Raw genomic sequence first — 13,675 nt, 5'->3', positions numbered from 1 at the left:
CTGTTAGCCTATTAGCACTGTGCTACTGTGCACCTTGTTCCTGACGCCGGACTGAGCTATGAAAGGGCAGAATATCACTTTGCCTTCGCGGAATCACTATGAACGCCCTAAGGTGAAGAGCTGGATCAGATCTTTCCAGCAATATAGCGGGGATTTGCGGGACCACACTATGAAAGGGGCTTATGTTTATTGTCGTTTATTGTCACAAATGGTGCGTGTTGTTGTGGCGTTGAGTACTATGTTATATCCTGCTTAGCGTTCTGTCCAATCAGCAACCAGGACTTATTCAGGGGAGAAAAACGGCCCTGCTCGACAAAAAACGTCTCATATTCAGATTAGGGGCATTTCTGTGAGTGAGTCCTGCCTCATCCCGGGTATTGGACTGTAGTGGAAACATGGCTATTTATGGGGCTGAACGATCATCTGGGAAGTTTGATGGCTGGGACGACTTAATTCACAAATAATGACTTTCTACGAGTCTTGAGACATTAAATACCTCCAGACTATAACCGGTTATACCTTCCTGTGTAGTTTTATAACGGTTTATTTGCAGCGTTTCTTTTATTTGCAGCATTGGTGGATCCCGGCCACTGTATGGAAGTGTTTAAAAAGAGCTCATAACAGAAAATGTGGATAGTTCTTTGCTCCGTCTGCCTGCTGGCTCTGAGTCCTTTCCGCCTTTGGTTTAAGTTTTTAGTTCACAGTGACAAAAGTCTGCAGATTTACTGTTAAAATTAATTGAGAAAAACGTGAAAGCAGCTGTGTTTTCTGAAACATCAGCTGATTTCTGTCAGCTGTGAAGTGCTTCGACAGCTTCGACAGTTAGATTGCTTCTTTGTTCTCCGTCGGCTCTAAAAATAAATCACAGCTTTGTTCTCAGCAGCTTTCAGCTTAATTTATCTCCACAACTAAAAATAAGTGAGAAAATGAAGCATGAGGTCACAGAGTCACAGTTTACTGAAACTCTTTAAACTCTTTACATTTATGTTTCATTCATCTTTTAACTAAAACTAAAATCTGAAAAGTATTATCGTCTTTTAAGCTGAAGTTATTACATGCAGAGCCAAACTTTCGTAACAAAGAATCTAAATTTGAGACTTAAGAAATCAAAACTAGACAAGAGGACAGACAGACAGGAGGGCAGACAGGTGGACAGACAGCAGGACAGACAGGTGGACAGACAGTTAGCAGACAGTTGCACAGACAGGAGGACAGACAGAAAGGTGGACAGACAAGAGGACAGACAGTTTGCACAGACAGGAGGACAGACAGGTGGACAGACAGTTGCACAGACAGGAGGACAGACAGGGGGACAGACAGTTGCACAGACAGGAGGACAGACAGACAAGGAGGACAGACAAATGGACAGACAGGAGGAAAGACAGACAGAAGGACAAACAAACAGAAGGACAGACAGATGGACAGACAGTTGCACAGACAGAAGGACAGACAGGTGGACAGACAGGACAGACTGTGATGTGTTTGTGTCTCCGGCGTCTCTCAGAGACAACCATCTGTTGGATGCTTTGCTGCGTCTCTTCCTCTGACTGTCTATAATCTTTTCTGTGTCTGCATATTTTCTCTGTGCACATTACCATCAGACTAAAAACAGGAACTATGAAAACCAAGACCAACAGAACTTTGACTTCAGGAGAACGCCCAAGGTATAAACTTGCATGGTCAAATGATGCACGCCGCCCAACCAATCTCTGAGCTCGCCCGGTAGTAGCCAGCACTAGACGCCCCGCCCCGCCCCGCCCCCCTACCCCAGAATCCAGAGATAGACCTTATCCTGGTGGCTCGTCTTTTCTTCACATTCTCTTTACGTTCTTTTGATTTTTCATGATTCCTGCACACCGGGGAGGGTTCACACCGCAGGAGAGACGCCCTTCCTCTTCCCCCCATGTGAAGGGTTGCATGCAGCCAGGCTGAGGCTTGGTTCTGTCTGCAGGTCTGAGGCCACGCCCACCAGGATCCTCTCACTCCTCTGCAACATCAAACCTCTTTTCCTTTTCTTTTGGGAAATGAACCACTTTCTCCTCCTACTCCTCCTCCTCCTACTCCCCCGCCTCCCTCCCTCCTCCCCCCTCTTCCTCCTCTCCACTCGAGCTCTTGTTTTAATTTGCGGTTGCATCAGCGCTCTCTAACATGCACGTCCCTGATTGGTTGGTTGGAGTCTTGAAAGCGCCTCAGTTTGCATGTGCCACCACCACGCACAACTTTTTCGCTCCTTCTTTGTATTCAAGCTTCGAATTTGAGTTTTCTTTCAGTTCAGCAGATCTCGAACACTTTTTTTCTCCATTTTTTTGGCCCTGCCCCCTCCCCCCGTCGTGGCGTGGGTGAGAGGGAGCATGGTCAAGGCTGGGGTCATGGGGGGCAGGGTCATGTGGGCGGAATCTGACGGTTCATAGCTAATAATACGTGTCCTATGATGTGTTCTGTGGTGTTTTGTTCTGCCGTGTTTCTCAATGTCCTTCACCGTGACCTGTCGCTCTGCGCCGCCACCTGTCGCCCTGCGCTGCCACCCGTCGTCCCCCAGGCGGAGAAGGTGCTGCTGTTCAGCCCGGAAACAAACCTGACCGCTCTGCTGCTGGAGGCCAAAGACCTGGAGGCCCGTGTCATCATCCTCTCTGCCAGGTCTGTACAGAAATTATTCATGGTGGTTTCAACACTTTACTGGGATGTTTCCACGGTGCTGGCTGCTGGGAGTGATCTAGGTGCTAGCTTATGATGATACATCAAACCATGTCTTTTTGGACCTTGCTTTGTGCTTTGGGGCACAGCCATGTTGGAACATACCCAAACTGTTGCCACAAAGTAGAAGCATAGCAGTGTCCAAAATGTCTTGTTATGCCCAAGCATAACCCTGAAAAACAGCAACACCATTATCCTCCACCAAACCTCACAGTTGGCACAATGCAGTCAGGCAGGTAACGTCCTCCCGGCATCCGCCAAACCCAGACTCAACCATCTGACTGCCAAAGAGAGAAGTATGATTCGTCACTCCACAGAACTCGTTTCCACTGCTCCAGTCCAGTGACAATGCGCTTTACACCACTCCATCCAGTGCTTGTCATTGGACTTGGTGATGTAAGGCTTGTGTTCAGCTGCTCGGCCATAGAAACCTCTTCCATGAAGCTCCCGCTACACACATTTTTGTGCTCACATTAATGACAGTGAAAGTTCAGAACTCTTCAGCTGGGATCAGCAGAGTGTTGGGGACTTTTACGCACCATGAGCCTTAGCAGTCGTTGACCCTGCTCTGGGATTTTACGTGGTCTTCTGCTTCATGGCTGAGTTGCTGTTGTTCCTAATAAATATCACCTACAGTTGACCGTGGAATATCCAGCAGAGATGAAACAGTCTTATTGCAGAGGTAACATCCTATCACAATACCACACTTGAAGTCACTGAGCTCTTCAGAACAACCCGTTTTGCATCACAAATGTTTGCAAATGGAGACTGCATAGCTAGGTGCTTGACTTTATACACCTCTGGCAAGGGGTCTGATTGAAATAACTGAATTCAGTAATTAACATGTGTGGCCAAATACTTTTTTCCATATTGTGTATCTAGGTTTTTGTAGGTATTTGTTCACCTGACCACAAGTGGGCAATAACAACCACTGGTGATGGGTCACGTAGCCCAATTAGGTATTAGTTATTGGGATAATATGGTTCTTATAGCAATCCGTCTGCAGACCAAAGAATCAACAAGCAATGAACAGGTATGAGCGTAAAGAGCTTAGTCAGTGTTTCAAACAGCAGCCAAAACAGTTCGGATGTCACTGTGTCTACAGAATGAGGGCCAGGCTGCTGCTGGGTGAAACCCTGACCTGATCAGACTTTATCCTGAGGAGCAGACTGAACCAGTTGGACTGGACGTTAAACAGATTTACTCCGTCAGCTCAAGAGTACAAAGTCTGATGTTTGTGAGGTTTTTGTGTGAAAAATTGACAGCGAGCGAGACGACGTGTTGATGATGTGAAAACCTGAAGAATACAAGCATCCGAGGACGAAGAAGAATCATTTACATGTTTTATTATTTACATGAAAAGACAATGAACTGGGAGGATCAAGTTTCAAAGAACAGTAAGAGTTTTTAGATTTTATTTTAGATGCCATCTTTGGCTTTTCTTTACTCTGATAGAGAGAGAGACTCTCAGAGACGCTTCATTATTCATGCTGTAGCTGGTAAACTCCCAGTGCCATAGACTGGGTTGTTTTTTGACCGAATCTCTAACGGCTCTAGACTGTTGTGTTTGCATCATGCAGGCTCTGCAGGCTGCACATCCTGTCTGAACTAAGCAGATTATTTCCAGTGAGTGAGAACGTGTCTGACATGGAAATCTCCTGCTGTGTGAAAGAGCAATATGGGAGAGTCTCATGAGTTGTTCTGGTGTTTGTGTTGACGGTCGATATCATGGCTGATTCTGACCTAATTAAGCTGATCTGTTATCGGCCGAATGAGGACTGACCTGAATCTGCTCCTCACATGGTTTTGTGGTAATTCTTCAGAGTCAGATAATTTAATTAGCAAAATAAAAGGACAAAATCACTGCTGATGATATCCATTCCCCTGTGTGTGTTTGCAGTGAGGATGAAGCTACAGCGGTGTACAAAGCAGCCCGTCACCTCAACATGACCGGCTCCGGTTACGTCTGGCTGGTCGGAGAGAGAGAGATGACGGGCAAAGCTCTGAGTGAAGCTCCAGACGGTACAGCAGCCTCCTCCTCCTCCTCCGCCTCCTCCTCCTCCTCCTCTCTTCTTCCTCCCTCCTCTGGAAGTTTCTTTCTTTTTGTCTCAGCTCTGCTTCCATCCAACTGTCAACATCATTCTGAACAAAGTCTTGCAAAAATTCCAATTAAAGTAAAAGCAGCCGTTTTCTCCTGATGAGCTTCTCAGCAGCAGAGAAACAGAAATAGATCAAAGTCTCCAGGAGTGAATGTTTCTATTGTTTCTATATTTGAAACTGAGCTGACTTCAGACACATCAGGGTTTCATGTCACTGCAGATCTAAAGATCTGGTTCCTGCTGACACAGTTCACAGTAAACAGGCTCCCATTGGAACGAGCACAGCTGGAAAATCATCAATCAAAGATTAGCTGCAGACATTCACAGTAGTTAAAGAAACTGGTGTAACAACAAGAGATCTGTCATTAACAGCTCCCTGTTTGATCACCAGGATTATTTCTGACTATCGTTAACGGTTTAATCTCGAGATTAATGTTGGATGTCTCAACAGGTATTGCTGGGTAAAGTTAGTTAACATTGACCAACAGAATAACAAAAACCTTAAGATGATAAAGGTCCAGATTTATAGAGGCAGATAAAGTTTGGTGACAGACAGACACCACTCTGAAGACAAGCTGTCTCTCTCCAATCACTTTGTTTTGACAGAAGGAGCCTCCTTGATCATTTCGTCCACTGATGTTGCTCCTGGCTGTGAGCCTTCATTGGCATCCAAACACGACATGTACAACACATTTGTGCTGCTCATCTCGATCTCTATGGACGGTGTAGGTACCAGATTGGCTTGGGGTCCTTTGCCTGCTCATAAATCAAGTGAAAAGTAGGATGATTTTCTCATAGACTTCTATGCAATCAGACCTCGCCATTGGCTTCACTTTTCAGACCACAGACTCTCACACTAGGCACACTTCTTTATACAGTCTGTGGTGATTTCTGGATCCATTTAGTGTTATTTATTTACACAAGACTGATCGATGATCGCTGATCGATTGTCAGACTGACAGGATGGAAACATGGCTGCCTCTCTCTCTCTCATTCTTTCGCTCTCTCTTGCTCTCTCTCGCTCTCTTTCTCCCTCTGGCTCTCTGTCTTTCTCACTCTCTCACTCGCGCTCTCGCTCGCTCTCTGACTCTATCTTTTGCTGTCTTTCCTTTATCTCTCTCTCTCTCCCTCTTGCTCTCTCAGCCTCTTTCGCTCTCTCACTCTCGCTCTCACTCTCGCTCTCACTCGCTCTCTCACTCGCTCTCTCTCTCACTCTCTCTCTCACTCGCGCTCTCACTCGCTCTCTCTCTCACTCTCTCGTGCTCTCTCTCTCTCTCGCTCTCTTTCTCCCTCTTGCTCTCACTCTCTCTCTTGCTCTCGCTCTCTCTCCCTCTCACTTCCCCATCTCCCTCTTGCACTCTCTCCCTCTCTCTCTCTCCCTCTCTCCTCCCTCCCTCTCTGTCTCTTCCTCTCTCTCTCCTCCCTCTCTCTCACACTCTCTCTCACTGTCTTTCCTTTATCTCTTGCTCTCTCTCTCTCTTTCTTTGCCTCTTGCTCTCTCACTCTCGCTTTCTCGCTCTCTCCCTCTCGCTCTCCCACTCCCTCACTTTCTTTCTCTCACTCTCGCTCTCTCACTTTCTCACTTTCTCCTTCTCACTCTCCTTATGGCTATCTTTCTTTAATCTCTTGCTCTCACTCTCACTCTCCCTCTCCCTCTCCTCCCTCGCTCTCTCTCCCTCTCTCTCGCTTTCACTCTCTCACTCCTCTCTCTCCCTCTCTCTCTCTCTCTCTCTCTCTCTCTCTCTCTCTCTCTCTCTCCTCTCTCTCTCTCTGTCTGTGGTGCTGCAGGTCTCTGATGAAGCTAATCCTCATCAGTCAGTTAGCCTCTCAGCGTCCTGGTGTGTTTCTCTCTCTGGTTTCTTCTAACTGCTGGTTGAACGTTTAAACATTTGAAAAAGAAAAAAAGAAAAAAAGCGACATGTTTAAAGGTTCCTAACCACTGTTTTCTTTTCTGGCTCATTGTAACTGTGTGGCTTTAAATGTGTCTAACATCTTTTTGTTTGTTTCATTTTCTATAGTGTGTGTCGTCCGCCCGCCCGTCTGCCCGTTCTCACAGTAACTTTAACATGTGCTGCTCTGGGAGGGAGGGGGTGGGGCTTAACTTTACTCGGGGTCGGCGGGGAGGGTGGGGTGGGGTTATAAACAGCTAGTGTCGCTACGGTAACCGTGACGTGTGTCTGAACAAAGACTGGTAAGATGCCGCCGCTGCTTCCTGTTTCCTGCTTGATGCTTTGCCCTTTGCTATTGGCCGATAGAGGCCCTGCCCACTGCAACACGGAGCCCGCCCTGCCAGGGAGGGGGCGGGGTTTATTGACTCAGCTGGTTACTCAGACAGCCAGATGACCATGTGATGTAAACACAGCAACACCATACGGCCAAAAGTATGTGGACACCCCTTTGCTTTGGTCGGTTGGTTCTCCTGCAGGTTTTAGGTTTCTCCTGACTCCAATGATATGCTCGTCATCAAGCAGCCGTCAGAGGCTTGATAACGAGCTAATGATTGGAATAGTTGGTGTGGAGATACCTACAGCATGCAGGGTGGTCAGGGTTGGAAATCACTAATCTCTATAGTCCCCATTAGCTCCAATAACAAACTGATAAATGGTAAACGGACTGCACTTGTGTATTGCTTTCAAGTCGTGGCGACCAGTTAAAGTGCCTCAACACTGATCATACTTTCAATTCATCCTGCTGGCTGAGGCTGCCAAACATGGTGCAGTTCAGTATCTGCCCAAGGATACCTCGACATGTAGACAGCCACAGTCAGGGATCGACCGAGTCACAGCCACGCTTCGACCAAAATAGCTGTAGGAGCTGTTTCATTAATATGATTATTATATTATTAATGGTCATTTTGTATTTATTTTTGTGTACATTAGGGGCACTAAGCACCAGACAGGTATATTAAATGAACAAAAACGTGGATCCCGTCTGGACAATGGATGTCTTTTTGCCACCACCAATATACTTTGAGTATATTCTGATCAAACTGGTGCATCAGTAGCATTTTGTGCAAGTTTTAATGGTGAAAGAACTTTCTTACAAATAGCCTCTACAATAGCTTTGGTTCTTAAACCAGTCCCATTCGGGGTTCTTGGATTCAGGGTTCTCTAGGGAATCCCATGTCAAGGTCAGAGAGCATTGCACAATGATTGCATACCCAATGGATGTTCAAAGGGTACTTGAAGCGGTTCTTACGATCCCTAAGGCTACCTTGGAAGAGGTTCTAGGGAGAATTATGGCCACGGGTGATCCAAGACTTTAGGGGAAGAGTCCCATCAGGGCCCATTGTATAAGAGTTATAGGGAGCTGGCCGACTGTTCTCACTAACGCTATCCAGTCTGAAAGTAGCTAGAAGAGGCCCAACAGATATCCCTTATACTCCAGATCTGGTCAGGATTCCTGGTGCTATCTATTGATCCAGCATGCTTCCACCAGTTTCTAGCACATCAGCTGTAGTCAAGGATGTGACTTCAATGGATGGCAGATTGATGACATGTAAGCTTTTACTCTGTTGTCAGATTTTTAAAAATACCAAATTCGATTCCCACTTCAAAAAATGTGGTGTCAGCAGGGAACCATCTCTTCTGGTGCTTTGTTTGTTTTTGGAGGAAATATTTAAAACAGAACAGAAACAGTGAAAGTGATAATTGATGCTCTGCTGTGTGAATGCAGCAGATTGAACAGGGTGGAGTCTGTTAAATCAGCATATTATGATCATAGAGTCACATGTTCAGCTGTCCACACACTTTTGGCCGTGAAGTGCACCATAAGATCCTCTGTGAGCCTAAATTTAAATCTGCTGAAGTGCCATCTGGTCCGAGGACTTCCTGTGAGCCAGCGTGAGACTGATTCTAAACCTGGTCCTGGACATGTTGAACATTTCGTCCGTCTCTCTGGCTGTTGGGTAATCAGCTCCCCGCTCTGTTGCCGTGGCTTTTTGTTTCAGAAAAACATCCTCACCAGCCAGCTGCTGCACTTTTAAAAATGATGTGTCATTTTTCTACACATCCCTGTCTCTCTCCCGAACTCCCGAAGATGTGTCAAAAAATTATCCATCATGTTCTTAAAAGTGTAGCAAGACTGCACTCTGAAAATAACCCTCAGCTGTTTTGTCTCTGCTGGAGATGTTTGAGGTTTCTTTTTAGGGAAAGCGTTTCAGATTAAAGCCTTTTTATTGTGACAGTAACCCATCTGGTTTGAGTCTTAACATTCATATTTCATCTCTTATCCAAACAGATGAAAACATCTAGTGACAATAGCTCTGAACAATTAGACTTTATCCCTTTGAACCTGTGTAGATGTTGATCCTTTAGGCTCTAATTCTGGACAAATCATGACAAAGTCACCTGGACAATTATTTCTTAACTTTGAAAATAGTAGTTTGACTAAATAAATCTTGACTCAAGTTCCACTTACCAGATTTACTGCAGAGCTTTCAGCCACATCCTCGGAAGAAGTCTGACATATGGACCTGGAGTTTACTGACTTTTTTCCAGGATGTTATTACCATAGTTCTAGTTTACATGCAAGATATTCGTACGAAACCAAGTAGGCAGAATGAATGAAACTAATAGTCCAGAAGTCCTCTTTATTTAAGTTTGTTCAAAGTGTAGTGGAACCAGAATGTGGTTCACGTTGTTCCTAATATCACTGTCCCTACCTTACGGCAGCTGTCATTACCAACCTGTTCGGCTTCAGACCATTGATGTGCGTGTTGCCTTTGAAGTAACTATGCTGTAGGCGTTCATCATATGTACGTACTTTAACGTGAGGACACACCCAGCCATTTAGTTTATCTGGCCCTTAATTGTGCCTGTGAACAGATTAACATTAAAACACACATTTCAACAGACTGCCGTGCCTCAGAGACTCTATTTCTGACCAAATTGACTAAAGAAAATATATAAATAAGACATAAACAAGTGTAGAGTTTTATCTCAACTTTGTATTCCTGTGTTAAACTTTTCCGTCATGATTTAGTCTGTGAACTGCTTTGCTTTTGTTATGGTAATATTATACAGGCAAGTGTATACTGAGGTGTTCATGATCTTTATGGTTGAGTACAAAGACCAGGTGTCAGACTGAACGTACTAAGACCAGACAAAGACTTTTTCTCTCTTGGATTTCATACAGTTTATGAACAGAATAATGTGATCACTTGTAGCTGAATACAACCCAATACAAAAACAACAACAACAACAACAACTCTCCAGCCTCAGATTAACCACCAATAACAAACACTGACTGTTCTCAGACCGTCCAGGTTCCTGTTAGTACAGTTCGGAGGTCGGATCTGAAACAATTCCCTAAGAAGAAACCTGTAAGCAGTACTGTGACGTTATGGATTTTGATGTTGTTTTTCTTCACCAGACGGTTGTCACATTATGAGGAAAAAGTTTCTGCATTTGGTGCTTCAGCTAACTGAACAACAGTCCGCTAACACCGTTAGCAATCAGCTCTGCTCCACTGGAACACATTAGCTTTAATTAGATAAACTGCCGCGCTGCAATAAGCTGCTCCGCCCATTACTTTAATTTAGGAGGCTGATTGTGTTTATTAAGGAGTGAGACATCAGTTTATTCTGATCAGGATGACTCAGTGGAGATGTTTATTTCTGTTTACAGCTGCAATAGTTTCAGGGAGGAAAGTTCTCTACGGGGCCAAATATTAGCTTGTTGTACCTGAAGTTAGATTAGCATCACCTGGAAGAGGTGAGATCAGAACATCAAACAGCTCAAACTGTTTGTATAAAACAACATGATTCTGGAGATTTTATCTCAGCAGAACTTTGTAATTAAATGTTCCCAAAAGTTTTGAAAATAAATGTTTGGTAGATTTTTATTTCCCAACAGTATCAAGAGGAACGTTAGCTGTGCTAAGCTGAGTCTGATGGAGGATGTTAGCAGAGCTAGCTATCGTTTCCCCGTATAGTTTCACTTAAATTGGTCTTTTCATGGAGGAATGTTAGCGAGCTTTACCTCATGATTTCACCGGGGAATGCTTACCGGATTAGCTTTTCACTAGTTAATATTCGATAGCTGTTCCCGTTAGTTTGCTTGGTGAATGCTAACAGTGTTAGCTAGCTGTTTCTTAGTGTTTGTGTTAGCAATCATTAGCTAGCTGTTCCCAGTAGTTTTTTTTGTTGAGGAATGAACCAGCTGTTCTCATTGTTTTGTATTAGCAAGCTGAATACTAATGGCTGTTATAAGTGTTTTTATGAGTAAATGTTAGCTAGCTGATTCCGTTTCTTGGAGGAATGCTAACAGCTAGCTGTTCTCATTGTTTTCATATGTAAATGTTAGCTAGCTTTACCTCATGATTTCCGCGGGCAATGCTAACTGTATTAGCTCGATGTTCACTGTAGTTTCAGAGGGAAATTCTAGCTAGGTGTTCCCATCAGTTTCTTTGTTAGTCACTCTTAGCTAGCTGTTCTCATCGTTTAACTAGTTAACATTCGATAGCTGTTCCCGTTAGTTTGTTTGGTGAATGCTAACAGTGTTAGCTAGCTGTTTCTTAGTGTTTGTGTTAGCTTTTCCCAGTAGTTTTTTTTGGGGGGAATTTTCACAGCAGCAGCTGTTCTGATTGTTTTCATATGTAAACGTTAGCAAGCTGAATACTAACAGCTGTTATAAGTGTTTTTATGAGTGAATGTTAGCTAGCTCATCCTGTTAGTTTCTTGGGGACCTGATGCTTAAGGTGTTTGCTAGCTAGGTGATGCTAACGTGTTAGCTAGCTAGGTGATGCTAACAGTGTTAGCTAGCTGTTCTCAGTATTTTCATTGGTTAACGTTAGCTAGCTTCTGTCAGTAGTTTTTGGAGGTAGGCTAATGCTAACAATATTAGCTAGCTGCTCTGGTTAGTTCCTTCTGGTGATGCTAACAGTGTTATCTAGCCAGGTGATGCTAACAGTGTTAGCTAACCAGGTGATGCTAACGGTGCTAGCTGGCTGGCGGCAGCAGCTGGAGGACAGATGTGGACACTTTTCGTCGCAGTGTGACGAGTTTCTGTTGAAGGAAAACAACAGACACGGTTCGTAACGTCTCAGTGAGGCTTCCACTGTCTGGAGACAAATGGCTGTGATTCTCAGAGTGACCTCCCAGCATGCAGTTTGGTGGTGACGAACACTGACCTGACGCCTGAAGCCCTGAGTGTGTGTGTGTGTGTGTGTGAGTGTGTGTGTGTGTGTGTGTGTGTGTGTGTGTGTGTGTGACACTGAACACTCCTGTAGTTACATCTGTAAGATTAATTAAAGTGTGTGAGAGTTTTAATTGACTGGATGAATGAGGGCAGCTCTCACTCGCAGCTGATGAAGCTTCCTGCTGTGTGTGTGTGTAACCCTCTCCTGTGTGTGTGTGTGTGTGTGTGTGTGTGTGTGTGTGTGTGGTGCAGGCCTGCTGGGCCTCCAGCTGATTAACGGTAAGAACGAGTCGGCTCACATCGCAGACGCCGTGGCGGTGGTGGCTCAGTCTCTGCAGGAGCTGTTTGAGAAGGAGAACATCACAGAGCCGCCGCGGGGCTGCGTGGGCAACACCAACATCTGGAGGACCGGCCCGCTCTTCAAACGGTCAGTCCGCGGCCGCCGGGGTCAGGGGTCACCGATGATGAAATTGTTATGTTGTAAAATCTATTTATCTGTGAAAAAGCTTAACAGTGAAGCTCCATCGTGTTAATGTGTTCAGAGTAAAGTCTGTAATCTGGAGACATTTGATTTGAGTGTCTCTGGCTCAGAGAGCTGTTTGGTTTCCTCTCTCAGGATCTGGTTCAGTGTTTTTCAGGCAGAAGTTTGTCTTTATCCAACAGAAACATTAGAGAACCAACGTTTATTCTAACAAGCGACATACAAACACATGAGACCAACATCGGACAGAAAACCTCTACAGGACACATTGCTGCTCCTCACTGGCACCTTTAAACAAGAAATACAATACAAATATAGAAAATATGTAAAGTGTTAAAATAGTTACATAGTCAATAGAAAACACTGGATTACAAACTAGCCAGAAAAAAAAAACACGAAGATAAAAACAAACACTAAATAATAAAGGGCAGTGACACATGTGGGATCTGATACCATTATTCTAATAAATAACAGCTCAGTACACTTATTTTTAAATAGTTTTGTAATATTTTTCTCCACAAAGTGAGAAATCAGCCCTCAGAACAAACTTGAAGCTGCAGCACACACACTTGATATTAATCCTCATCTCTTTAACAGCTTGATTAAATACTGATCTCAGATCTGAACTCAGCATCGACCAATATATATATATATATATATATATATATATATATATATATATATATATATATATATATATAATGCACTGAAATGAAGCTGAAGGGAACCAGAGGGTGAGGGGAGGGTTAATGGGGGTCGGCAGCAGGTTAATCCAGTCAAACTCACTGTGACTCTGAACTAATGAATAATGCTTCAGGTTCCTGAGGTCGTCGCTTTAACTCGGAGACTCAGGAAGGAAGAAGATATATTTAATAATTTCTTACACAACAGATTCAAATATTGTGGTTTGACCAAATCTTTAAGCTAAAATGTCTTCTTTATTAGATAATTGATTAAGAGATAATTATGATTTAATTTGAATTTTTTTCAAATATGTAACAAATCAGTATAAATATACAATGAATAAAATGTATATATATATATCCAATGTGTGTGTGTGTGTGTGTGTGTGTGTGTGTGTGTGTGTGTTAAATGTTGATATTTGTGTCAGAATCTCTTTATTCTCTATGTGTCATTTAAAATAAAGCGTCTGCACGAACCAGATCCTGTTAAAAACATTAAATTCTGCTCCTCAGAGACACTGTGGAGACATGATTGATTCTGCTGAGACCAACGGTCACGTGACAAATATTCACTGAGAA

The 13,675-nt window shown here is 43.9% G+C and overlaps 1 protein-coding gene across 2 annotated transcripts in view; it reads left to right on the top strand.

Moving 5' to 3' along the window:
* grin1b (glutamate receptor, ionotropic, N-methyl D-aspartate 1b) overlaps positions 1 to 13,675 on the top strand; it is a 68,979-nt gene that overhangs the window by 20,638 nt on the left and 34,666 nt on the right. The window contains exons 5-8 of one of the 2 annotated variants that reach the window (XM_059336233.1): positions 1,602 to 1,664; positions 2,540 to 2,637; positions 4,595 to 4,716; positions 12,185 to 12,359. In XM_059336233.1, the coding sequence (XP_059192216.1) occupies positions 1,602 to 1,664; positions 2,540 to 2,637; positions 4,595 to 4,716; positions 12,185 to 12,359 (458 nt within the window). The remainder of the gene's footprint in view (positions 1 to 1,601; positions 1,665 to 2,539; positions 2,638 to 4,594; positions 4,717 to 12,184; positions 12,360 to 13,675) is intronic. The other variant, XM_059336235.1, reaches the window with a different exon arrangement.

This window comes from Centropristis striata, chromosome 7 (genome assembly GCF_030273125.1).
Source record: "Centropristis striata isolate RG_2023a ecotype Rhode Island chromosome 7, C.striata_1.0, whole genome shotgun sequence".
Taxonomy (NCBI): Eukaryota; Metazoa; Chordata; class Actinopteri; order Perciformes; family Serranidae; genus Centropristis; species Centropristis striata.
Note: the sequence above shows the minus strand (reverse complement) of the source record. Positions and strands in the feature narration are given on the sequence as shown.